This window comes from Rattus rattus, chromosome 7 (assembly GCF_011064425.1).
Source record: "Rattus rattus isolate New Zealand chromosome 7, Rrattus_CSIRO_v1, whole genome shotgun sequence".
NCBI lineage: Eukaryota > Metazoa > Chordata > Mammalia > Rodentia > Muridae > Rattus > Rattus rattus.
This window is the reverse complement of record NC_046160.1, coordinates 130,637,863-130,663,106: the sequence shown is the minus strand read 5'-3', so window position 1 is coordinate 130,663,106 and position 25,244 is coordinate 130,637,863. Positions and strand designations below refer to the sequence as shown.

Below are 25,244 nucleotides of genomic sequence, written 5' to 3'. Positions count from 1 at the left end.
GTCAAGCTGAGGATGCCACCCCAGAAGCAGGACATAATAGGTGTTGGAGTTTGTTTATTTTTGGAACAATGTCTCATTCTACAGCCCAAGCCACCCTCAAACTCAGTTACTTAAGTTTTCCAGTGCCAGGTTTCCTAAATGCTGAGACTACAGGTGTGAGAAGCCAAGCCCGGCAGAAGAACACAGTGTTGGCAAACTGAGAGTTCTGGTTAATCAACTTTAAGACACGAGAAATCCAAGTGTCTTGTGTGTGCTTCTCTGTAAAAAGCTTATGAAGTATCTTTAATTTTTTTGGAACATCCTGAGTTTTCCTGTCCTCAGTAGCTACGCGGAGACTGAAGTCTGCACACTATCTGTCCTGAGGGCTTAGCTTCTCCAGGGCCCGCATATCCATGTCACGTGTGCAGGCCAGCCTGCTCTCCTTTCTCGCCCTCTGCTCTAGGCGAGGCTTGCTCATCTGTCCTCTCAGCCAAACTAAGGAGGGGCACTGGGGGGCTTCCCTCTGCTGCCTCTACAGCAGACCCTAGTATACCTCAGGGCTGCTGGTGAGGGGGGCGGGGCAGGGGAGGGAACACTCTGGGGCCCTTCAGGGAGCCTGCCTCAGGGACCAGGTTCTGGCCCACAGAGAACCTTCCAGCTCACACTCTTCCCCTGCTGCTCCCCCTCCCCATTCCAGATGGTTCTGCCTGTCTCTAGCTCCCAATGGACAGCAAGCCCTGTGGTCCACTTACAGTTACCACTTGCCCTGTGAGAAGATGCCTGACCCAGCTCCAGAGGGTCAGGAGTAGTGATGCCCTTCCACCCCGGCCTTTCCACAAAGGCATCCTTAGCTTCTGGCCATCGGGAAGCTGCCTGGCTCTGTCTACCCACTAACCTGGACTCCTTCTATCCTACCTCCCCTCAGCATGTCCTGGTCTACCCTCTGAGAGCTGTCCAAGCCCTTGGTGCCCCAAGGTGAAACATGGGTCATAACAACAGGTCAACCCAAACCACCTCAGACCATTCTAGAACACGACTACCAGGCAGTTCGAAAGCTCTACCTAGGCTAAGGCATATTGGACGCGACAGTTTCAACTTGGTATGGCTTACCTGAGCTTGGGTTTGGGGGTGCTAAGGACACTGTCATCATCATCCATGTCAGGGCCACTGTCGCTGGGGTTCTCCACGTCCAGCGTGTCATAGAGAAGATCCAGGTCCTCCTCTGCCTCAGGAACATGTTCTGCGGGGTCCTGCTCCGAATCTAAGACCTAAAGTGATGCTGACATGTATGAGGGCCCACAGAGGCCTGTGCCACTACTTGGCTAACAGCTGAAGGCTAACAAAGAGGGATGTGCAGGAACAGGAGCAGGAGGGCAAACAGTGCCACACACACTCACTTGACAAAACATCCTACATGTTTGCCTTTCTTCTCCCTCTCTCCTTCTCTGTGTATCACAGGACCGAAGTTGACATCAAATATCCCCCTCTATCTCTCTCTACATTATTTTTTCAGACAGAGTCTCTCACTGAACCGTAGTGAACTAGCTGGACCACAAGCCCTGGCGATCTTCCTGTCTCTTCCTCTAGCACTGTGGTTACAGGTGTGCACAGCCACATCAGCTTCTGAGGAACGCTGGGGACCCAGGTGTGGGTCCTCATGCTTGTGCAGTGACACTCTGCTCGCTGGGACACTTTCCAACACCTTCTGTCCACTACTCTAACCTAGGGACTGGGACCACCTCAGGGACCTCAAGTCACACCTCATGGTGTGATTATCCTTCTATGGCTTGTCAAGGGTGTTTAGAACACAGTGCTCACACTTTGTAAAACATACAGATAGTGGAACTTGGACAGTGCCTGAGATCCTGTCCCCTCACCCAATATATAGAGTTCTTCTCTCCCAGAAAGTCCTCTTGGCCTGGCAGAGTCACATTATATTCCCCCAGGCAAACTCTGATCAGAGATGGTGCCAGGGTGTCTACCAAGAGGAACTCCTAACGTCATGTTAAAGGACTCCAGGGAGTGATTCAGGAAAGAGGGTGGAACTCTGATAAGATCAGTAACCACTGAAAAAGAGTTGGGGGAGTGGGCTCCTTTTGTACGTCACGTGAGGGTGAAGACTGTCCTTGAAGAACAGGTCTTCACGGGACTCTGAATCTGCTCAGCCCTGACCTTAGACTTCCAGCCCAGAACCAGGAGCACAACACACTGGCTGTTCCATTACACAGCCTCCTGAGATGATCACTGAAGGCTTTAACCGGCACAGAGCAGCAGGGAGCAGTAATAGAACAGGATCCTGATAAAAACAGCAGAGCCCAAAGGGAAAAGTGTGGCTCTGGGAACCGGAGCAAAGGTCACCTATGAGAAGCAGAAAAGCGCGGTAGATCTGCAGGGAGATCCGGGAGTTCGGGGAACAAAGCTCCTAAGTGATGGCATGAGGCATCTGTGAAATAAACCTCCAACTCTCTTGACAGCTCGTAATGAAACGCAAGGGGAACATGAGATAAAAATCAAGGGGGATGGATTTCAAAGGTTTGGAAAGGTCCCTGCTAGACCAGGTTGTAAAGAGTCAAGGAGGAGCTGCAGAGATGGCTCAGTGGTTTATAGTGTGTACTGCTCTCACAGAGAACCAGCGAGAGTTCCCAGCACCCAAGCCAGGTAGTTGAAGGCTCCTGTTAACTCCAGCTTCAGGGAATCCAGGGCCCCGTTCTGCCTTCTGTGGGCACTGCAGTCAGTGCACAAGCCCCCACAGATGTCCATATGTGCTCACGATTAAAAATGAAGTACTTTTGAAACTTAAAGTCTGAAGAGACTGGTGATGGGTAGAGGGAGCCAGGGCTGTCCAACAGGATGGAGATGACCAAATGCCTCCCTGCTGATGGCCTGAGGACGGGCAGGATCAAATAGCTGCTCCTCAGTCACAGGGCCCAGGCAGCAGGAACAATCCCTCAGACGGCACAGCAGGCCAATCTTCACAGCCACTCTAAGTGCCAACTCTCCATGTTCGCAAAAATGTAATCATTTATATTGGTTGTCACAGGATGCCTATCCCTGGCAGGGATGCGCAGAAAGGCCACAGCGCCAGCCCAGGAGAGCCATAAGGTTTGAGCTGCCATCTGAGATCCTGTAGACTGCACCCAGCAGCACTGTGGTGCAGCACCAGGTCCTAGAACCCCAGCTCTGAGTCACTATGTCCGAGAGCAGAGTACAGAACCAAAGAAGGGTTTTCTAGCCTTAGGACTCAGTGTTTGAGGAACAGAAAGGCAGAGAGAAGAGAGTTTGGCTCCCAGCATCCACACAGCGGCTCACAACAGTCTGTAACTCCAGTTGCAGGGGATCTGATGCCCCTACTCACCTCTGTGGGCCCCAGGCATGCACTTAGACACATACAGGCAAAGTGCTCATACCTAGGAAAATCAATCCTTTTTTTCTTTAAAGATTCAATGTTTGAGGTCAATGAGAATAATGAATACTTTGGTCAAGTCTAAGGTCCTGAGTTTGATCCCTGGATCTCACATGGTGGAGTGAAAAATAGGCAGAAGTGCGCACACACAGGCGCGCGCACACACACACACACACACACACACACACACACACACACACACACACAGTAAGTAACTAAGTAAATAAACGTGCAGAACGTCTTGCCCTGCTGAGTGCTGGACTTTGGGGAGCAGTTGCATCCGTTTCCTTTTCCCCTTTTTGAACAGAATCTCTGCCCCAGGCTGGTCTCACAACTTCTCTGCACAGACTGTGATCTCCTGCTCACACACCTGGACAAGTCCTGCCCAGCCACATCTGATGCAGACAGTTGCAGACACTCTAGTATCTAAGAATCTGGTTGATGCTAGAGTGAGTTAAGACTTTAAGGGATGCTGGGATAGAATGCATACATTTTGTGTGCGGGAAGGAAATGTAATTTGGGACCTAGGAACAGAAGGTTTTGATCTGAATGCTGTGTCCCCCAAAATTATGTTGAAACCCAACCCTCAAGGTGATTCAGTAAGAGGCCTTTTGATAGTGCTGCTCCCATCACTGTGTGAGGACATGAGGATGCTGCCACTGTCCAGGAAGATCCAGCCCTCTCCACAGAAGAATCTGCCAACACCTCGACTTTAGCCTTTCAGTCCCCCAAACTATATTATGAAAGGCATCTTTTGGATGTACTTTACAAAATACACACACACACACACACACACACACACACACACACACACACACACACACAGAGATAGAGAGAGAGAGAGAGAGAGAGAGAGAGAGAGAGAGAGAGAGAGAGAGAGATAGAGATAGAGAGAGGGCAGAAGGGGGCACTGGAACTGCAGTTACAGGGGGTTGTAAGTTACCATGTATGTGCTGGGAATTGTACCTAGCTCTTCTGTAAGACAGTCAATCAGTGCTCTTAACTGCTGAGCTGTCTCGACAGCTCCTGTCTCTGTCTGGTTACAGAGACCTAGAAGTTTAATTCCAGCACAACAATGGCTGTTTAATCTACAGTCCCACACGGGTGACCACGTACTCCAGAATAGCTAGTGGGCTGTGAGAGAGTCAGTGCCGAGCCACAGCTTCTAGTAGGGAGGGGTGCTCCACACAGAGGTGGAGCCATGGCTGGACATTCTTCTCCTCACATAAAAGGGAATGGTACAGACAGATATGAAACAGATCACATGGCTTGGTAACTTGCATGAATTCTACACAATTTGGGAGATTATTTCTATGAAAACAAAAAGTTCTTGCCCTGACCAATGTCCAGGATATTGGCTAAACTTTCCAAACTTCAGGCTGAGTCTAGGAAGCCAGAACAAAAGCTGTGTGGGTCAGGTTTACTTTGAGACTTAGCCCTGTTGCTTGGTAAACATGGAACTCCATGGTCAAGTCCAACTGCCTCCACCTGCAAGCCCACAACGGTCCTGGGCAGGCAGCTTCCATGTCTGTGCCTTCCGCCACTCTGGGCCTGCCTCACCAAGAGAAGCCTCAAGACATAGGCCCAGAGGCTATTCCACCGGACCAGGCTGACGGCGTCCCAGGGTATGTGCTGCCCAAGGAGAGCCCACAGCTGGGAAGCGCCACTCCCAACACTGCTAAGTGTTGATGCTAGGGCTGAATTGGGACCGAGCTGCTCTGCGTGTGGCCCTTGCACACAGGGATGCAGGGTAGGGTGGGGGGCATGTTTTGAGGATCAAACATCCAAATGTCCCCTCTCTACTGTGGGCACAGAATCTGGAATGTTCTGTGATTTTCTTTGGATTATGAACAAATTCAATACCTCAGACTGGGATTGAAAGAAAACTAAGAAACCAAAGAGTCACGGTATGCCCAGAAGAGGGTGTATGGCGGGAACTAGGGCATGGAAAGTCTTATTTCTTTTACTTATTTTTTCTGTGAACCTGAAACTGCTCCCCAAAATACTGTTTATATAAACCAATGCTCAGCCTTGTCGGGTCTTTCCACAGGCACACTGCCACTTGGGAGTTCAGCTGCTGGCCTCTCACAGCTGCCATCCAGGCTGGCAGGCAGAGGCAGTACCCACACCATGGATGGGAAGTTCAGAACCAGAGCTGGCTGGCAGGACGCAGAGCCCTGACCCACTCACCTCCTCCGACACTTTAAACCTGCGCAGTAGCGCCACCACCTTCTGCTTGAAGTTCTGTTGCTGTAAGACAAGAAGCACAGGAAGCGCACATAAGGATGGATGACGGGAGGGGCTGCATTCCTGGGACATAGCAAAGAACTGCACTCTGGCCTCTCAGCAATGAGAGACAGGCGGAGACACAGCTCGCACACATAACAGTATGAACTGGACGCAGCTTCCACATACAGTCATGTGCCCATTCTTAGTGTTGGGAAGCACAAACTGAGGCCAGACTCAGAAACACCCACCGAGGGCAACCTAGGACAGCCACAGGGTGGCTCTGCAGTCCCAGAAGCTTCAGCAGCCCTATCCCGGCTCTCTAGCACCTACCCACAGCTCCACCTCCCAGGCAAGGTGCTGGCCTCAACCTGAGGAGGAAACTGCCACCCTGTGGGGGGCTCAGGAGAGCTCAGGGTGGATGAGACAATGGATCCTGTAAGCTCTGAGCTCAGTCAAGCTGTTCACACTGTTGGCTGCAGTGCCTCTGCTCCAGCCACTGTCCTCTGGGTATGGCTACCCTCACTGAGCTCACCCTAACAGGGAAGGCTCTTCCTCAGGCTGGCCCATGAACTCCAGACAGTGCTGCCTGTAGTCAGGGAAGACCCAGTTTACATTCCGCTTCTGTACTGTGGCCACTGTCTGCCCACAACCTCCTCCTCATACCTGCCAAAGGCTGACAGCGCTGCCCCTGGTCAGTGCTGGGCTCTAAGGGGCTCCAGGTCTATTGATGGCCACTGGGCAGGATGAGAATGGGCTGAAGTCTATCCCACATTTCCTCCCATGGGGAAGGCCTAACAGCCAAGTCTGTGCTGGAGGACCAGGCCCCAAGAAAAATGGAACTGACCCTACACGGTGAGTTTGAGTCCTGCACTGACAGGAAAATAGCACTCAGTGGCCTCTACACACAGGCTTGTGGGCTTGAGGCAGCTATCCCAGCCTTACTCTAGGTGCCCAGGGCTCCATGACCATATACAGTTGGAGTGGTGGCAGGAGAGAATGGCAGCCAGAGGACACCCTTGTCTGGCTTTGTCCACTCTGACTAATAATAACCAGGTGCTAGTTAGACAGGATTCTGGACTCCAGGCAAGTGGGAATTCTGAGACTCCTTCAGGCCATCTATGAGGCCAAAGTCCTCAGGAAGGCCGCCTGACCTCTTTCCCACAGCCTCCCAGCCATTGCCCACCCTCCTCCCCCTTCCCCAGTTGTTAGTAAAACCAGTTTCCACCGACCCTGGTCATGGACGTCGTTCTTACTATCGAGCGCCGCTGCTTCTTGGGTTTTCCCACATCAAAGTCATCCTCGTCAAGATCCTGTGTAGACACGCAGAGAGCCTGAGGCTACAGCGTCTACACTGCAGGCCCACCCCACCACAGTTAGCTGCTACTAACAGCCCCAAACCCTGCAGAGTTGTCTACTAACGTGTTCTAGCCCCAGGGAGGAAGCAAACAGGTATGGCACATACAGTCCCTCTACCCTTCTCATCCCACGTAGCACATGAGACCCGCAGACCTCAAATGGGCTAACTCAGGTCAGCCCTCTTCAGTGCCCTGCTCTGAGGGAGGGGTCAGGGACCTCTGTTACCTGCCCTTGTACGGCGTCATCACTGGCTTCCTGCTCAGAGGAGAAGCTCTCATACTCCTCCTCAGAGTAGTTATCTGTGGAATGAGCACACAGAAGGGAGAGTGCCTTTAGATTCCACCCGATGCCATGGCAATGAGTTGGCAACAGAACCACAGGTGTCCCGTGGGAGCAGAGGGGAGCTATCAGGAGACAGACCCACATACACCAAGGGAACTTGAGACACCAGAGCTGTGCCTCGTGGTACATGCCTGCTGACATGCTGGTGGAGCCAGAGGGCAGGGGAAATAGAGCGACCCCACTGTGACAGTAGTAGCAGATGACAGGACCAAGCACCTTCCCCACACCAGAAACCCGGTATTCATAGCATCAAAGACTACAGGATGGACCCACAGCACCTACATAGTGAGGGGTCACAGAACTTATAAATGAACTCAACAGAACCCATGACTCCCCAAAAGCTTCTAGTAGAGGAAAACCCAAAAGACTGTACCTAATCCAACCACACTAGGACAGCCTCCCACACATGTGGCAGGAAGTGGCAGAGCAGAGCAAGGCGGAGGAAGGAAGGCAGTGACTCACCTGTGGACTTGGCCTTGGGGCCAGCCTGCATCGCACTGTCCTCATGGTCAATGGGCTGGCTCGACAGGGAGACGATCCAGATCTCAGCCACCTTCACAGAGGCCTCTTTGATGCTGCTGCAGAGGCTCAGAACCTGGCCACCCTCAGAGGGGTGCTGCATCACCTATGGAATACGGTTCCAGATATCGGGAGGGCTTCCACCCCCAGAGAGCTCCAACATCCAGGAGCAGGGCATACCTAGTAGAAGGCTGGGCAGGAAACCAGAGGAAGCCCAGGGGCAGAGCAGATTGGCTGAGTAGGGAGGTCAGCACCGGGTTCAGCATTTCTGACTACAGACAGGAGCGCATCTGTAGACTCGTCAGTTCTGCCCCGTGGACAGCACTCAGATCACTCCCAGCCCCACTCACCACTGTCTACTGTCAGCCTGTCAGTAGCAGCCACAGTGTGTGACAGTGGGGACCACAACCTTGGAGAAACATGTCTAAAGACTCATAAGTACAGAAGTCAAGGAGAACAGCTACCAACATGGGCCACGTTCTACCGGACTCTGCAAGCAAAGGCAGCAGGGACCAGTACTGACCTAGCGTTTGTCCTGGCCCTAACACTGCCTCAAAAGCTAGGCACAGATGCTAGGTCTGTCCCTGACAGGGCACACAAAGCTGCTTTGGGGCCTCTTGATCAGATTCAGATGTTAGAATTTTATAGATTGGTACCTGAGTCAACAAGAGGTCTCATCAAGTAAAGGCACTGCTGCCACACAACGACCTCATCTCAATCTCTAGAAGCCACATGGTGGGAAAGAAATCTACCGCCACAAACGTCCTCTGACCTCAACACACGAGCACACACATGCACACATGTATAAATAAACAGATAAGTTTTTTAATTGGGAACTGATTTAGGATGACAACTCTAGTCGGTAGAAAATAAATTTAAAGGATGCTCACTTTTTTTTTTAACCAACATTTCAGAAACTGAGTCAGGAAGGCAGGCCAGCTGCTCCATACCAGACACTGGGGCCTTCATGTGCAGAACACACACAGGAGATACATGGAGAGAAACCACTCTCACCTGGCTCTACAGGGGCACTAAGTGCTTGTCACCTCCCTAAGGTGACCTCAGATTTAAGTGAGAACAGAAGCTCAAAAATGAGTATCTAGTAGGAAGCTGATCTCACAGCACCAGTGTGCCACCACAGGGACACCCAGGCTTGGGTCAAATGGGGCAATGCAGTGTAGGTCACACAGACACAGACAGACAGACACACACACACACCACACCCTCTCTCTCTCTCTCTCTCTCCCCCCCCCCCCCCCTCTCTCTCCCTTGCCAGGATAAGGTGGAGTCTCCTTACCTAGAAAAACCTGCTCTCTGGCTTCCTCTACTGGGAGGGTAGGGAACAAAAGGGACTTCTGCTGAGGACAGGCCTGTGTGCCTGCTCTGACCTCAGCAGGCTCCTGCTCTCTGCAACCTCCTGACAAGGAGCCACAGGTAGCTCAGGGACTGGCCCTGCCTGTACAGTCAGAAGCATATCCTGTGCCAGCTGCTTCCCCTGAAAAGGCCTTTTGGTCCAGGTAGGGTCCCAGGCAGTGAGCACTAGGATGTGAGCACAGGGGTTGCACAGGCAGACACACAGACAAGGCCCTAGCCAGGGCTTGTGCCTCTCTCAACCCTGCTTTGCTGACAGCTCTTTTCTTCACATTCCCTTTGGCTTCCCTGGGCCAGAACTCCTGGCTCCCCAGGCTACAGATGGGTTTCTGGAAACATCTTAGATTGGTACTGGCTGGCTGGACAGGTCCTGGACAGCAGCAGTTCCTGCTTCAATAGCTCTGTAGTTCAGCACCCGGGAACCTGTGGCCCAGCAGGAGCTGGTGACACTGAGTTGGCACAGGAAGGGCTAAAGCCAAGTTACTCTGCGGCACCTCCTCCTCTCAACTCTGCACAGCTCCTCGTTTTCAAAGTTAAGGTAGCTGGGGGGGGGGGGGCACAGAGTAGAGGAAGGTGGTAGGAAGTGTGACCAGTGGCCTTTGGGAACTACAGATACTGAGTAAGGAACCTCAGGAGTGACAGGACACAAGAAGTGTGCAGTCTTTAGGTGTACTTTGGGGATGGTCACTCCAGCAACCACCTATGGAATCAGAGGAAACTTCCCCTTAGGCCAGGAGGGCAGTGGAGGTTCCAAGAGACAGGACTAGCAGGCTTGGGTGCTTAGGCTGGGATGGAGAGACCTGAACACACTGTGACTGACCAAGCACTGGGTAGCCCAGAAGCCTTGAGTAGCTCAGGTTAAGGACAGTGTCACAGCCTGGCTTGCAGTCAACAGTCCAGCCTCAGGTGGCCACCAACACAGCTGCACTTGTGGCAGACACAGAATGGAACTCCAAAAGAGGAAAGCCCTTTAGCTTAGGGACAAAGTGGTCAGTGCTGGGCTCATCTACCTAGGAGACCATCCTGTCTCCTCAGTCTCTGCGGAGTAGCAGGCCTCCAGGAGACATGGGAGTTTCCGGCTTTTGTCTTTCTGAGGTACTTTCTATTAGCATAGCTCATGTGCTCATCTGAGCTACTGGGGCCAAGCAAAGACTAAGGGGACATTGGGGAGAACCTGTCTAAGGAAGGAGTCCAGGACAGACAGCTCGAGGCTGTCTTCTGGGAAGTAGGGTACAGCTGGCTTCAGTACTAGAGCAGCCGCACTATGTAGCACAGGACTGGGGACATGGGAAGCATCCACAGAGTGATGCCACAGTAGAGTCCAAACTCGTGGATCCTCTGATGACTCGACTCGAAGAACAGTCTATCAGACGCATAAAAGAAATCTGTTCACAGTGTTCTGGAGCCCTGGACACCTGTCCACAAACCTACCTCAGCCATGTTGATAGAACCTGCAGCCAGCGTCTTATAGCCCAGGATTGTCCTGTTCTTGTACCGCTTTCTGCGCTGCAGCATGATCTGTAGCTTGTTGCCTTCTCTCTTCAGGAAGTGGGGGTACTGTGGACACAAGCAAGCATGGCATGCTGACCACACAATCAACAAGGTCCCTGAGGAGCACCTGCTAACACGCTGAGACCTCCCAGGGTCTTGGTCCCCAGGGCCCTTCATCAATCCACCATCTGCAACATCCACGAGGCCACCCTCTCTTTAGAACACACTCGAGGAACATGTCTGCTAAACTATTAGGGATGAGTTATCGTGCTTAGGGTCATCTGAAGACAGCCTGGCACCTTCTCAATACACAACATGGCCCTGAATTTCTGATAGTCTCCTATATGTGGGAGTAGCTAGGGGCCTTCTGTGGAAGACCCTGTGTACTCCTTGGCTACCAGACAACAGTGTCCCATCTGCTATAGGTTGCACATGCTTCGGACCTGCATTTGTGACAGGGGCTTCACTCAGAGGAAACAGTTCCCACGGGGTCCTCAGAGCTAACAACCAGAGCCTGGTGTAAGTTCTAGAAACAAGGTTAAACTCTAGTGTGCAAGCAGGCTGTTTATCCACACACACTTCTCAGAAGCCATTGGGACCATGTACTTGACACAAGTGTGTAGTGTGTAAATGGGTAAATTATACTTCAATAAACTGGATTCTCCACAGTGGTACACCAGACCCAGAAGCAGATGATCTGGGCTGACAGGCTACCTCCTCCACAAGGACTCTCAACTTAATACATTGTTTCCACAGTCTTGCCAATCTTTGCTAAACAAGAGAATAAAACGACCCTGTCTTGATAATATATTCATCAATGTGATGCTTGACATTGATTGTCAGCTTTAAGGATCTAGGATCACCTAGGAGGCAGGCTCTGAGGTGCTCCAGTCAGGACTGCCTAGAGTAGGTTATCCCTGGGACGCATCTGTGAGGGGTCATGCAGACTGGGTTACCTGAGGTGGAAAGACCCACCTGAATGTGGGAAATCACTGGCCCGGGGCTGGAGGGAGTTAGCTAAGCATTAGCAATCATTGCTCTCTGTGTCCCGACCGCGGATGCAATGTGACCAGCGAGCTCCCTCCTGCAGCCTCCACGTTTCCACCATGATGAACTGTACCTTAAACTATGGGCCCATACAAGCCCCTCCACCCATAAGCTCGGCTCAGACCAGGTATTTTGTCCCAGCAATGAAACAACTAACAAAGATGGCAGCATTCCGTTTTATTAGGAGAAGGAGGGGAGGAAGTAAATCAGTAGATAAGATTCTCTAGTTGTTTAAGAATAACCTTTGATCAAGAGAAGATTAAAGTTAGAGCACGGGTGGCTCTGACAAGGCTAACCAGCATCCAGGGGACTCAGGGACTGATGAGGAGTGTGTCCCTCACACCTAGGAATTAACCAGGGCACACCTGTCACTCAGGGCATTTCAGAGGAAATGAGCCCATAGCCCCGGGCACCAAATGTGTCCATAGTCCCGGGGCTCCAAGGGAAGGAGAGTTCACTGTCCAAAGCACTGACTGGAGACTCGGCCCTACCCAGGGGTCCCACTTACCTGAAGAGAGAAGGTCAGAGCCAGGTCAGTCTCCACTTGTCCACTGGGAGGCAGCACAATCTCATGTGATCTCAGGACACGTTTGGAACCCTGGAAGGAGACAGCCTTCTAATCTAGAGCATGCCTAAGTGAACCAGCAGAGAGCATCCTCACACCAGCCAGCACTCTGAACTGCCATGACGAAGGCCTCACTGGGTGGGGAGGCACGAGGACTAAAACCTGATTCCACCAATAGGTTCTGCCCAGGAAACGGAAGTGGAAGACCAAGAACAGCTCCTGCCAGAGGAAGCCACCAAAGCACAGCATAGCACAGCACAGCACAGCACAGCACAGCACAGCACAGCACAGCCCACCGACGGCTTCTGAAGGCCAGGGCACAGGTATGGTATGTGGGGTCAACAAGATAGGCCATTTAAAAAAGATACTGCCACAGGGACAGGAAGAGGCGGAGACGCTGCCGACAGAGTCACTGTGCAGGTGATACAGGACAGTCTGGCCCAGAGCCAAGCTGGTGGAGACTTGCCTGCCTGCTTAGATGCCAAGAATCCACAGCACATCAAGGAAGAGTGGTCTCCCAGACCTTTACCATAAACAGGCCAGGCCTCCTTGAACTCCAACCACACATCTCAGGGCAAAATGGGAGGGTCCAGCATGGATGGGAGGGTTCTGTGTGACAGAGGGGACCCTGAATGGCAGAGGAAAGCCTTGCCCAGTACTAAGGCTTAGCACACAATTACAACAGGTTTATGGTGTATCCAATACCCTAGGCAGTATGGGGGGTGGTGTCAGATGTGGGTTACCTCAGCAGGGCCCAGGTACTCCTGGCACAGGGTCAGGGGTAAGTAATAAACACTTGTCCCCTTTACCCAGGCACGCACAGGCCTTGTGAGGCTGCCTGCCACCTGCCCTGCATATGCCCCCCACCTGTGAAGGTCATCCACAGAGGGGCGCCCCGAGCTGCATCTGAGCAGCCAGGAGTCAAAACCCACATCCTGTCCCGAGAGCTGACCTGTAACCGGGCAGTCCTCAACACAGCAGAGGCAGCCCAAAGGGAGGACCAGGGATGCTCTGCCCAAGAAGGGTGGGACCCAAGCTCATCCCATCACAGGATCTCCAAAGAACAGGGCAAAACACTGGGGCAGGTTCTACTCCAGAGAGCCCCATGTCCTGTCTCTTCTTGTTCCTACTCAAGCCTATTACCCTGCGGGAGGCATGAAAAAGGCCCTGGGTAGTGGCTCAGTGGTGAGGGTCTTTGAGAATGGTTCAGGGACCGAGTGAGAAGTGAGCTGGCCACACCTGTGTGTGCAGTGAGAGTTACCTGCATCTTGACAGCGATCACCACGGACAAGAGTTCCTTTTCCAGTTCTCGGAGCACTGCCAGCTTCTTCAGGGTCAGGCTACACAACCTGCAAGACACAGGGCTCAGATTGTAGCATACTTCCCAGGTCCACTGCCCAGATACCTAGAAAGCCGAGGAGACACCAGACACTCTTGGGTGTCCCTAGGAGAGACACCAACCAGAGAAGACACATAGGAAAGCTGGTCATGTGACACTGAAGAGCAGGAGGCTCCCAAAGGCCAGGGCGCTGACACCAACACAGCAGTGCAGTTCTCAGCTATAGGAAGATGGCCTCCCAGCAGGTCTGGCTGCCCCCATCCCATGCTGCCACCTCCATGAAGCAGGCAGCTTCCCTCAACATTCTGCTCTAAGGTTTTTGAGGTAATGGAGACACATTCTGCCTACTGAGAAGCAGCTCCTAACGAGCCACCAGGGTCACCAGTAGGCTCTGTGCACAGCTCTGGGAAGTCACAACATTCCTTTGGGATGGTTGGTACACATCGAAAACTTGTAAGCGTCTCTTTCTGGAATTTTTTTATGTAATACTTTCATACCAGAGCAAAACTTGGAGAAGTACGGGAATGAAGCCACAGTTGAGCTGTGGCTACTGAGACACCACGACTAGAAAACACAGTTACCTGAAACGCACCTGCAGAAACAGAGTTTCTCAAAGGAAACTCGAAAGCCTTAGGAATGGAACAATATAAAGACAGTATGTCAGGATTTGTGTGGGCATTAGTGTTTCAGTGGAAAGATTCCCACTGAACGGGCTAAGCTGCATAAAACAATAAGAAACCAGAAGAGGGAGAGTGTAAACTGAACGCCAACAAAGCATCAGGAGACGACAGAGATCCACTCAGAAATAACTTGAAATAGAGACAATAAAAACCAGATGTTACTCTTTTGCAAAGACAGAAAATTCATAAAACCTCCAGCCAAACAAAGATTAAAAAAAAAGAGAGAAAATTCTCTTTATCAGAATAAAAGAGCACTAAAGACCTTGGATACCGCTCCACAAACAGATAAAATGTAACAACTCTTACTGCCCTCAGCCTCCCAAGCCTAACGAGCTGAAACTGGTAACAGAGCAGGGCTGTCTATTAAGTCAAGTTAATAAGGCACAAATAATCTGAAGAAGAAAATCCAGCAAACTCAGAGGCATGGAGTACAGCTTGCTGAGCACGCCTGACACCCAGGACTCCATCCCCAGCTCAGGGCAGAGGGAAAAACCCACATCCACATAACCTTCCAGAAAGCAGAAGAGAAAGGGCTGCCTCAGCTCATGGGATTAGCATCGCCTCTTTCTATCAACACTGACAGAAACAACACCAAAAAGAAACCCACAAAAACTGGGTGTGGTGACTGGCATTCGCCCACAATACCAGCACTCAGGGGGCCGAGATAAGATGACTTGGGCCAACCTGGGCTATTCAGCCAGACCTTGTTAAAAGAAGATACAAGATGAGGCGCAGGACAGAGGTGAGAAGAAGAGAAGGGGATGCACACTAGAGACCAGGGTCTGTCATGAGCACAGAGGCAAAGCTCTCCCACTGGTTTTGCAAGCTAAGTCTAGCAAGACACAAAGACACTCATTAATACACACAGCCAGTGGGGATGCTCAGGAATGAAATGCTGGTTCAGCATCTGGAAATCATTTAATTTACCATATCAATAAGCTAAATGAGAAAAGAACATTTGTACCCTCAATTTGGTTCCGTTTCCTCAGGGGACCATGTATTGCAGGCTTAGTGCCTATTGAGTAGAAGTTTTAGGAGGAGGGCCCAGTGGAAGACACACTGTTAAGAGGGACTGTGGGTCCCAGTGGAAGGCACACCTGCCCCTTAGGAGGAGGCCCCAGTGGAGGACTGTGGCCCGCAGACCCTTCCTAGGTTTGTTTTGGTTGTGCTGCTGACTGTCAGGTGTGCGGCTGTCATTACACCCATGTTGCCATCATGATGTCCCACTGCGCCACAGACTAAAAGCAATCTCTCTAACGCTGAGCCCTCTGGGCTGATTCTTTGACTGTTTGCTAGCCTACAACTGACACAGGAAGCTGGCAGCAAGTGAGGTTGCTATGGCGACAACTGAGCATGTGTGGAGCCTCTTGGACTGCAGGAGGAAGGTGGTAGTCTGCAGGAGCTCACCAGGCAATTCTGACATTCATGCTAGACCTCTCAGCAAGCCAGGAAGAGAAGGAATCCCTCGGTCTGCACCTGTCATGGGAGTAGCGGAAACTTGTGGAGACTTGTTTCCCTGAAGACAGGATGGGGGCTAGCTTGACTGCTCTCACCCCTGTGCCTCACATGGCCCTGCCTTGCCCAGGTGGACAGGCAAAGCAAGGTAACCAAAGACATGGGGTCAGGAAAGGGAGAAGGAAACCAACATTGTCGACAGATACCAGGATTGTGCATAGAGAAATCTGAGGAATGCAGAAGAGTCAAGACAAGCTCCCACCCACAGACCAGGCTGCCTATAACGAGCAACTATGAACCACATTCGCTCATATGACCTCCAAACAGAGAAACTGTATGTAAAGTAAATGCAGGCTAGAACTCCAGTGCTCAGCTGGCCAGGAAAGTGCTCACTGCACAAGCCCAGTACCCTGCGTTTGACCTGGGACACACACAAAAGAGGCAGGAGGAACCGACTTCATGAAATTGTCCTCTGACCCCCACTCACGCATCTGCCCCCATCACCTATGCAAACACACACAACAGTAAGCACGTGAGTTTAAAGGGAGCTCTAATGCTGATGGAGGAGCTCACAACAGAAGGAAGCGGAGAGCCGGGCTACGGACTGCACGCCAATTCTCCCCAAACTAGCCTATCAGTTTAATCACAGTAAAATCACAAGAACGGTGTGTGGCTCTGTCAACGTGCTGACTTTACCCCTTCCACGAGAAGAAAGTAAAACAGAGCCTACAGGAAAACAGGCTTCCTCACCCTGACCCCAAGAGCTGCGCATGTGCAGCCCATAGCAAGGGCAGCAGAGATGAATAACCAGAGAAAGTAAAATCCGACTCCACCAAAGTGTAAGGCTCTGGCTGGAATGGTGGCTCACACCGGTGACCCAGCCCTGGGAGGCAAAGGTGAGCAGCTCTCTGTGACTCCGAGCCTAGCCTGGGCTACAGAGTGAGAAGCTGTCTGAGACCACAAAAACAAAACAAAACAAAACGAAAATAACTTTCCTCTGCAAAACCGCTATTACGACAGGCCTTATGGACAGAGAGCCGGATCAGTTGGCAAAGTGCTTGCCATGCACCAGAGTTCCATCCTCAGACTCCATGTAAAACGCCACCCGCCTGTAATCTCAGCACTTGGAGGCAGAGGAGGATCTCAGGCTCTGCAGTCCAGAACAACTGGCACACTCCAGATCAGGGAGAAACTGGTCTAAAAGATGTTTTTGACTCCAGGGGCTCGGATGCCCTCTCTGGGCATCCTTGGGCACAAGGCACACATGTGGGGCACAGAAATACATACAGGCAAAAGACCTGCAACACATAAAATACAAATTAAAAACAACAAAAAAAAAATAGAGGAGTGAAGTCTTTGAACAGCTCCTTCGCCTGGAAAGACAGGCGACCCGACACAGGAAGGTAACCAACATCATTAGTCCCGAGTGACGTTAAGTACAAGTCACAGTCATACGCAGAAACTACCCCAGAGCTACTCACAAAGAGCAAAAAGCACCAACACCCAGCACGGGGCAGGAGGCAGAGGTAGGTTTGTCGGTTTGTCGGTTTGTCAGTTTCCATGAAGCCACACACAGCTCTCAGCACAGCACTGCAACCCCAGGGAAAATGCGTCTGAGTTCCCAAAAAGACACACACACGCACACTCACAACATGAGCTCTGTTCAACAACACGGATGTCCTTTCCATAAACACTAATAAACCACAGTCTAGGGGGCTCAAGAGATGGAACAGCAGTTAAGGGTGCCTGTTGCTCTTCCAGAGGACCCAAATTCAATTCCCAACACCTACAAGGTGGGCTATGACTATCTGTAACTCCAGCTCCAGGGGATCTGACACCCTCTTCTGGTATGTAGGCACCAGGTATGCATGTAGTTGGTGAACAGGCATACATGAGAGCTAAACACCACACAGATAAAATGAAAATAACAATACTTTTAAATATGTGTTTAAGAAGGACTTGCAAGTTGGTTATGGTTGACTATGGGGGTAAGGCACCTCTGTAGTCCTGGCAACGGAGCCCAGGATCAGGAAGGCAGCATTGTGTCCATTAGCTCTGAAAAATACAGGTCTGAAAAGACAGAGACTAGAGGCACAGGTGGGCCTATGGTATGTTCTAAAAAGGCATCAGGATTCAACCAGTCAGGGAACCAGTTGCTGTCGCATGGCACTTAGGAGTAAGGACATTCCCGATGCATCAGTGAGGAGCCGTGCACTTTAAAGGCAACATCATCGTAAGATGCGATGTCACTGGCAGGTGGGACGCGTCCACATCCGCAGGGGATCTGCCAAGTGCCAAGCGTTACCACCTCCTCTTTCACTGCATCTGCTCGACACCCCACCCGTGACTAAAGAACCAGCTCAAGAGGGGGAGGCTGTCACTTGGATCCCCAGAGTCTACGCGATGCCCATGGGAGGGGGAGGGGATCCCTGGAGGGAAGGAGCTAGCTAGAGTAGGCAAATTGGTGAGCTCTGGGTTCAAACGAGACACCCTGCCTGATGTGTAAGGAGATGAGTTATGACGGAAGGCACCCGCAAAACCTCTGACCTCTACATGCACTTGCACAAACGTGGATGCAAAAAACCCTGTGTTCTGTAAAATATGTAAAAAAGGAGGGAGAGAGGAGAGAGGGAGGAGGGAGGGAGGAGGGAGGGAGGGAGGGAGGGAGGGGGGGGAGGGAAAAAAAGGACCAGTTCAGAATAGAGTTCAAGGTCAGACTGGGCCAGTGTGAGACCCTATCTCCTGTCTCAAAAGAACCGATCGGCTTGGTGCCCAATCCTAGAGCCTTCTTTGGTTTCGGGAATAGTGTGAGGCGGCAGAGGTCCAGCAGCCTGCTCATGTATGAGTCCGCACATGCTCTCTGCATGGAGGATGGAGGGTTTGCTTGGAAACAAAGCTCACCCCAGCCCCTGTCACACTGCCCTGAGGAGGTTGTGCCTGTCACTTCCCTAACTGTGGGCTGCCTCCCATGCCGGCTGGATGATGGTGTCCCCTCTGTGGGAAGCTGGTTAACAACAGGAACAGGTCAGCTTTGGGGAAGACCCAAGTAGAGGTAAGCCATGTCGCTTTTTGGTGGCAGGGCCCTTGTTCACTCCCCTCCTTCTGTCTGCAAGGACGGAACCCAGGCAGCCAACTTGAACCCAGAAGTAGAAGCCAGCACCGAAAATGAAGAACCACTTACCCGGCCATCCACCTACCACAGTACATATCGAAGAAGGAAGAGCGGCCTAACTCAAAGCTTCGCTTTGGCTTCCAGTTACAGAAACACTGTGGGCCCTAGACGACCAGGGATGGCCTGGGCAGGCATGCTACCTGCAGGTTGAGCTGGACCTAGATTGGACCTGACCACTCACAGGAAGGCATCTGACTGCTAGGAGGCTGTGAATACCAGTTAAGTAAAGAAATGTTGGCTTTCTCCCCAAATCCACGTTGAAATCCTAACTCCCAAGGCGACAGACCTACGAGGTCAAGAAGGAGTCTCTTTAGAGACTATAAGGAGCCTACAGCCACTGCTCTTTCTGCCAGGCGAGGACACAAAAAGCTGACTAGTGACTCAGGAAGAAACCCCAGCAGACAGTGGATATGGCACCCCGATCCTGGGTGTATTGCTCGTGAGGGTGAGGACTGGCTTTAGGCTTCCACCTAGTCATCCATCACATTAAAAACACTGAAACTCCCTTAGCTCACACACACCACCCTGTCTTCAAAGCCATATGTCTATTTCTTTTTTTTTTTTTTTTGAAGATTTAGTTATTTATTATATATAAGTACACTGTAACTCTCTTCAGACACACCAGAAGAGGGCATCAGATCTCATTACACATGGTTGTGAGCCACCATGTGGTTGCTGGGAATTGAACTCAGGACCTCTGGAAGAGCAGTCAGTGCTCTTAACCACTGAGCCATCTCTCCAGCCCCCATATGTCTATTTCATATACATCCTAAAACAAGCTTGCTACGGTTGAAAAGTGTGTACAATCTTATGAGATCAAACTGTATTTAGGGACAAGTGACACTTAATGACCCCGAGTCTGTTTCCCTGTTTCACACCTGAGGTTCCCCCCACAAGCCTTTTTCTTCTATGTGCCCTCCTACCCGGAGCACGCTAGACAACTGGTCCACCCCTGAATTATGCCCTCATCCTTTTTTACTTTATATCGAGGTAAAACCTCACTAAGCTTCCTGGGCAGACCTTGAACTTTCAATCCTCCTGCCTCAGCCTCCTGAGTACCTAGGTTTACAGGCACGCCTCATCCTGCTTGGCTGTCTGCAGGTGGAGCGGAGTTAGAAGGCAGCCATCTGATTTAGAGTCTCACTGCTCTGTCCAGTACTTCCAGAGCTGTTTTGATAAGAACTGGAGAGATAGCTTGGTGGTTAAGCGCATGTGCTGCATAATCACAAGGACCAGAGATCAGATTCCAGCATGTGTATAAACAATCTGAGTGTACACATGTGTATAAGCAGCATGTGTGTAAACACGCCTGTAACTCTAGCTTCACGCAAGCTGATGCCCTCTTCTGGGCTTCCCCAGTGCACAGGCAAGAGAACCCACACAAACGAGTATACACACTGATGCACATATACACATCAATCAATCAATCAATCGATCGATCAATCAAGAGAATGGTTTAAATGGCTCTCCCTCTTCTGGCTTCAAGCATACTACGTCTGATGTGTGCAGTGAGAACTATGTGCTGATGCAACACTATCTTCTGGAACTTTCTGCAGAGACAGAAATCTCCCATCTCCACATTCACAAAGCTGAGTTACAAATTTCAACTCACAATTAGATGTGCGTTGCCATACTGGATGGTGGGGCCTCCAAACTTTGGTAGGAATTGGATAACAAACTATATTTATTTCTGTTCTTTTAAAACAAACAAACGAACAAACAGGAGATGGTTCCGTGTTTAAGAGCACACGCTGTCTTTCAGAAGACCTGAATTTGGTTCCTAGCACCTACCAGGATGGTCACAAGCATCTGTAACTGGAGCACATACCCACACAGAGTAAGACAAATACACATAATTTAAAATAAAACTGCAGTTTTATTTATGTATGGGGGACATGCATATGCCACAATCACATGTTAATGGGTCAGAGGGAAGCTTCCACCTCAGGTCACAGGGACTGAACTCAGGTCAGCAGGTGTGGTCGCACGCCACTGTACCCTTGCAGCCTTCTCGCTGGCCCCAGTTCTATGGTCTTAAAGGCACCATCACCAAATTTTTTTTTCCAATCAACAGTTTCTCTTTCCATGAATACTGTACATTAAGAGACATGCTGATGTATTGCCATCCACGTGTGCACGGATGTAGTTAACCCGGCTTCCCCTCATGCCATCTGGACCATGCTGAGCCTTACAAGCTTCAGCCTGTCAGCACTGGGAACCCACCACGTGATGGGTGACATACATGTGCCTGCCCATTTCCGTTTGAGGCTGTGCATTTCCGTTTGAGGCATTTCCGTTTGAGGCTGCGCATTTCCGTTTGAGCCTGTGCCTTCCACTTGAGGCTGTGCCCTTCCACCTGAGGCTGTGCCCTTCCTGACATCACCGCTTGGGAAACGGCCTCGCCACCTTCTCTATCTTCAGCTTGACTTCTTCAGGCTTCCACTTTAGGGATCCATAACTGAGAAGAGCTCAAGTTTCCTTTGTCTGAAATGCCTGTAGCCAAGCATTCCGGAATATTCACACATGCATGCCCACACATATGTGCACACACGCAGCCCCCGCCCCCAAATGCTCACAGATGATGTCTTGGGGATGGGACTTGGAAGGTAAGGTGCGCTCACGGTCTTAGTTGGTCTATCCCACCCGGCGCATCAGGATGCTCAAAGTGTTTTGAACTTGAACATTTGGACTTGGGGCTGTGGATATTGAACTGGCAATTCACGCTTTTCCTGAAAAATCATCAAAGTTCTCATATGTATTGGCAATGTTATATTGGTATTTTGGATTTTGTTCTTAGACAGGGTCTCATTTTGATATACTGGCTGGCCTAAATTCTCTTTGTAGACTACACCAGCCTTGAACACATGGAGATCAGCCTGCTTCTGTCTCCCGAGTACTGGGATTAAAGGTGTTTTTGTTTATTGTGTGTGGTGTATGCGTACAATGTCCATGTGTGTGCAGACAGGTATAGGGAGGCCACATCAGCTATTTTTTATTATTTCCACCTTTTATTTTGAGACAGGGTTTCTCACTGCATCTGAAGCTCACCAACTGGTTAGACTGTCCTCAGGCTCAGCCAAGTTATAGTATGTGACAGAATGTTCTATGTATGGTGTAGCTGGGCCACATTTGTCTATCTGTCATCTGTCTGGCATGTGAGCCATTCTGCCTCTTGGCTGCTGTGAATGTCTTGGCTATGACCACACATGTACAGCTATCTCCCAGCCTGTTATTTATTTATTTATTTATTTATTTATTTATTTATTTATTTATGAGAAAGGAATTACTAGGTCAAAGGGTAATTCTAAGCTTAATTCTGAGGCATCTGCATACTATCTTCCAAAGAACCACCCTGCTAGTTTACAGTCCCACCAACAGTGCAAAGGGGCTTGGCTGTACACCAATGAGTATCTTCGGTGCAGCTGGAGAGAGAGCTCAATGGTTAACAACATGACCCGCTCTTCTAGGGCACCTGATTTACCACTTCAAGATGCTCACAGCTGCCTGGAACTGCAGCTCCAGGGGATCTGATGCCCTCTTCTGGCCTCCATGGGCACCTGCATGTGCATATGGCACACAGATGTACACAAGTGCATACAAATGAAAATCTGCAAGATACACACACACACACACACACACACACACACACACACACACACACACACACACACAAAGACCCTCTAGTGAATACAGTTAGCCTATAGTTTTCACCTTCCATTTACAGGGCACTCCAGCCACACAAGAAGCAGGGCTCTTACCTCACAGCGCATTCTCACTCACCTAGAGTGCAGGAACACATGGCTCCCACTCACCATACTCTTTCATGAGGTGACTCTGGTCAGAAAGAGAGTATAGGACGGACACACACACACACATACACACACACACACACACCCCACTGGCAAACTTGGGACACAGAAGAATAATTTGTTGAGAGAAGACAAACACATCACCAGGGCAAGACCTCTCAGCGAGCTGTCCACCCAGTAAGGTGAGCCCATCTGGGATGGAGGGTGTAGGGCTGCAGCAAAGGCCAAGGCAGACCTCAGCAGTCCTGGCCTTGGAGCTGGCATGTACCCAGGCAGAGCAGTGACAATGGCCAGCACAGGCTCACCGGAACCATCTATCCTTTCTCATCTATCCCCTCTCAACAGATGAGGGCTCAGGGTCTGTTTGCACTCACATGGGGACCAAGAAACTAACCCTGCCATCTCTGCGCCCAGGCACCTGGCTTGGCTCCTCTAGGAATCTTAAAGCTGGGGTCTCCTTGGCTGCTGACCAAGGAAAACCAACCAGAAAATCCATCCTGGCCCTGTAGGCCCTCATCTCAAAGTTGCTAAAAGTATGTTCCACAGGCCTGAAGAACAGCATCTGACCACCAAGGTCCACCCCAGGTTCCTACTGCCCTTACCTCTCCACCCTCTGGATGATCCCTGGACCTCCCTCCCCCATCCTGTCTGCCCAGAGGGCGCTCTAACCTGCGGCTCCAAATCACTGCAGTCAGATCACCAGTTCTCCCTGGGGCTCTACTGTCTAGGACAGAAACAATGCACAAAGGCCCTGAGGGGAGACATGCTCAGGAATGTGCTGGAAGGGCAAGCAGGTATGGGAGGTTCACACACAGGGGTGTTGAGAACCCACTATCAGAGGATAGGAAACTTGGTGACCAGAACTTCATTGCTCAGTCCTCTGTAAGGGCTAAATATAGAGCAAGCAAGGGCCTGGCCAATGACCCTTGAAAACGAGGCAAGCAGTGGGCAGAATGGCCCGGGCAGGCTCCCGAGCTACTCTCGGTCTACAAGGCGCAGGGAGTAAACCCCTGGGCTGATCCTCATGCAACAGGCTCCTAGTGGTGAAGTACCAAGTCCCTGCAACATGGCGTCATCCCAGGCTAAGCAAGGAAATGCTGCCTCAGGCGACACTCAGTTGAAAGGCCTCTGTGGGAAAGAAAGAAGAACAAACCAAGTAGAAAAATGAGGGACAAAGCAGGCAGGGCCATCACCTCAGGGGCTGGTCAGCTCAAGTGGCACACAGATGCCACACCTGCCGCTGTGACTCTAAATGTTCTACCCACAGCCCCAGAGAGCTCCTGAGACAAGCAAGCAGCTCAGGTTTGTGATCCAAAGCACACGCATATCCAATCCCCAGGACAAAGACCACAGGCAGCGAGACACCTCTAGAAGGCAGCATGCAAAGGGTACTGCCACACCCTGGGCATTACTGCGGATTCTCACAGGACAGCCGGCGACAGAGAAATCCTCAGCAGCCTCGCTGCCTCTCTCCACAGGGTCCTGAGGCTGGCCAGTCTCACTTAGCTCTCATTCCCTACTGCCTGAACTCTCACCAGGGGATACTTTACAGAAGCATTCTCCACACAGCCATGACCAGGATCCCCTCCATCAAAGTGTGCAGCCTGGCCCAGAGCAGGTGATGGATGGCCGGCCACTTTGCACAGCCCTGATGGCGCCGGCCGTGGAGAGCACCTTGGCAGCCCTCTAGGAACTGTGACTCCCACACTTTTCCTGCAGGCACGTGATGGCACACAAGAGGCTATGAGCTCTGTCTCACAAAGGACGAAGTCTGGGGGCCCCAAACCTGCTGACCCTGTGTTTGTTGGAGGAAAAACTGAAGGACCTTTTGTTCCAGGCACAGCCCCCTCGTGCATGCCTGGCCACGTGGGAGCTGGGCCTGTGGTGGCAGCTGGCTGTTTGTTCTCATGCCCTGCAGGCAGAGAAATGCCACATGCCAGCACCCTGGAGGCTAGGCAGGGTGGTGCCTACCCCTGTGTGGGTCCACATGTCAAGACCGTCTATGTGGCTCTGCCACCTCTCACTGCAGTGAGCATCTGAGGAGAGGTTTCCTGTTAAAAGGCACAGTGTGACGGTCCTAGGGGAGGCACAGTGTGATGGTCCTAGGGGAGTAGGTTCTACGAGAGGCTACGGACTCACTCACTGCACCCTGGGCACCTGCTAACCTCCTGGAGCCAGAAAAGTACCTGTGTGGCCTGGGGCAGCTGCCAGCCTCGCTGGCTCAGCTCAGTTTTCTCCACAGTGCCTGGACCTTAACTGGACATGGGTGCCCCTGGTTAATGAGAAAAGAAGTTCAGGGCTGCCTTCTCCATATCCCCCACTGGCCAGCACTCAGGGAGGGCAGCTTCTGCAGAAGGCAATACATTCCCCCTCACTCCATCAGAGGCCAGCCCCATCAAGGCAAGTAGTAGAGAGAGGGGGATGGATAGTGCCACTCAGTCCTGGGACCAGGGCGCAGAAGACAGCAGGTGAGAGAAGATAGCACAG

General features: G+C 51.3%; 1 protein-coding gene across 3 annotated transcripts in view; it reads right to left on the bottom strand.

Annotated features, from left to right (window-relative positions):
• Window positions 1-25,244, bottom strand: part of Pacs2 (phosphofurin acidic cluster sorting protein 2) — a 59,007-nt gene that overhangs the window by 16,725 nt on the left and 17,038 nt on the right. For 2 of the 3 annotated variants that reach the window (XM_032908554.1, XM_032908556.1), the window contains exons 2-9: window positions 13,564-13,651; window positions 12,246-12,335; window positions 10,631-10,756; window positions 7,772-7,934; window positions 7,193-7,266; window positions 6,841-6,921; window positions 5,573-5,632; window positions 1,090-1,247 (exon numbers count right to left, since the gene is read on the bottom strand). In XM_032908554.1, the coding sequence (XP_032764445.1) occupies window positions 1,090-1,247; window positions 5,573-5,632; window positions 6,841-6,921; window positions 7,193-7,266; window positions 7,772-7,934; window positions 10,631-10,756; window positions 12,246-12,335; window positions 13,564-13,651 (840 nt within the window). The remainder of the gene's footprint in view (window positions 1-1,089; window positions 1,248-5,572; window positions 5,633-6,840; window positions 6,922-7,192; window positions 7,267-7,771; window positions 7,935-10,630; window positions 10,757-12,245; window positions 12,336-13,563; window positions 13,652-25,244) is intronic. The other variant, XM_032908553.1, reaches the window with a different exon arrangement.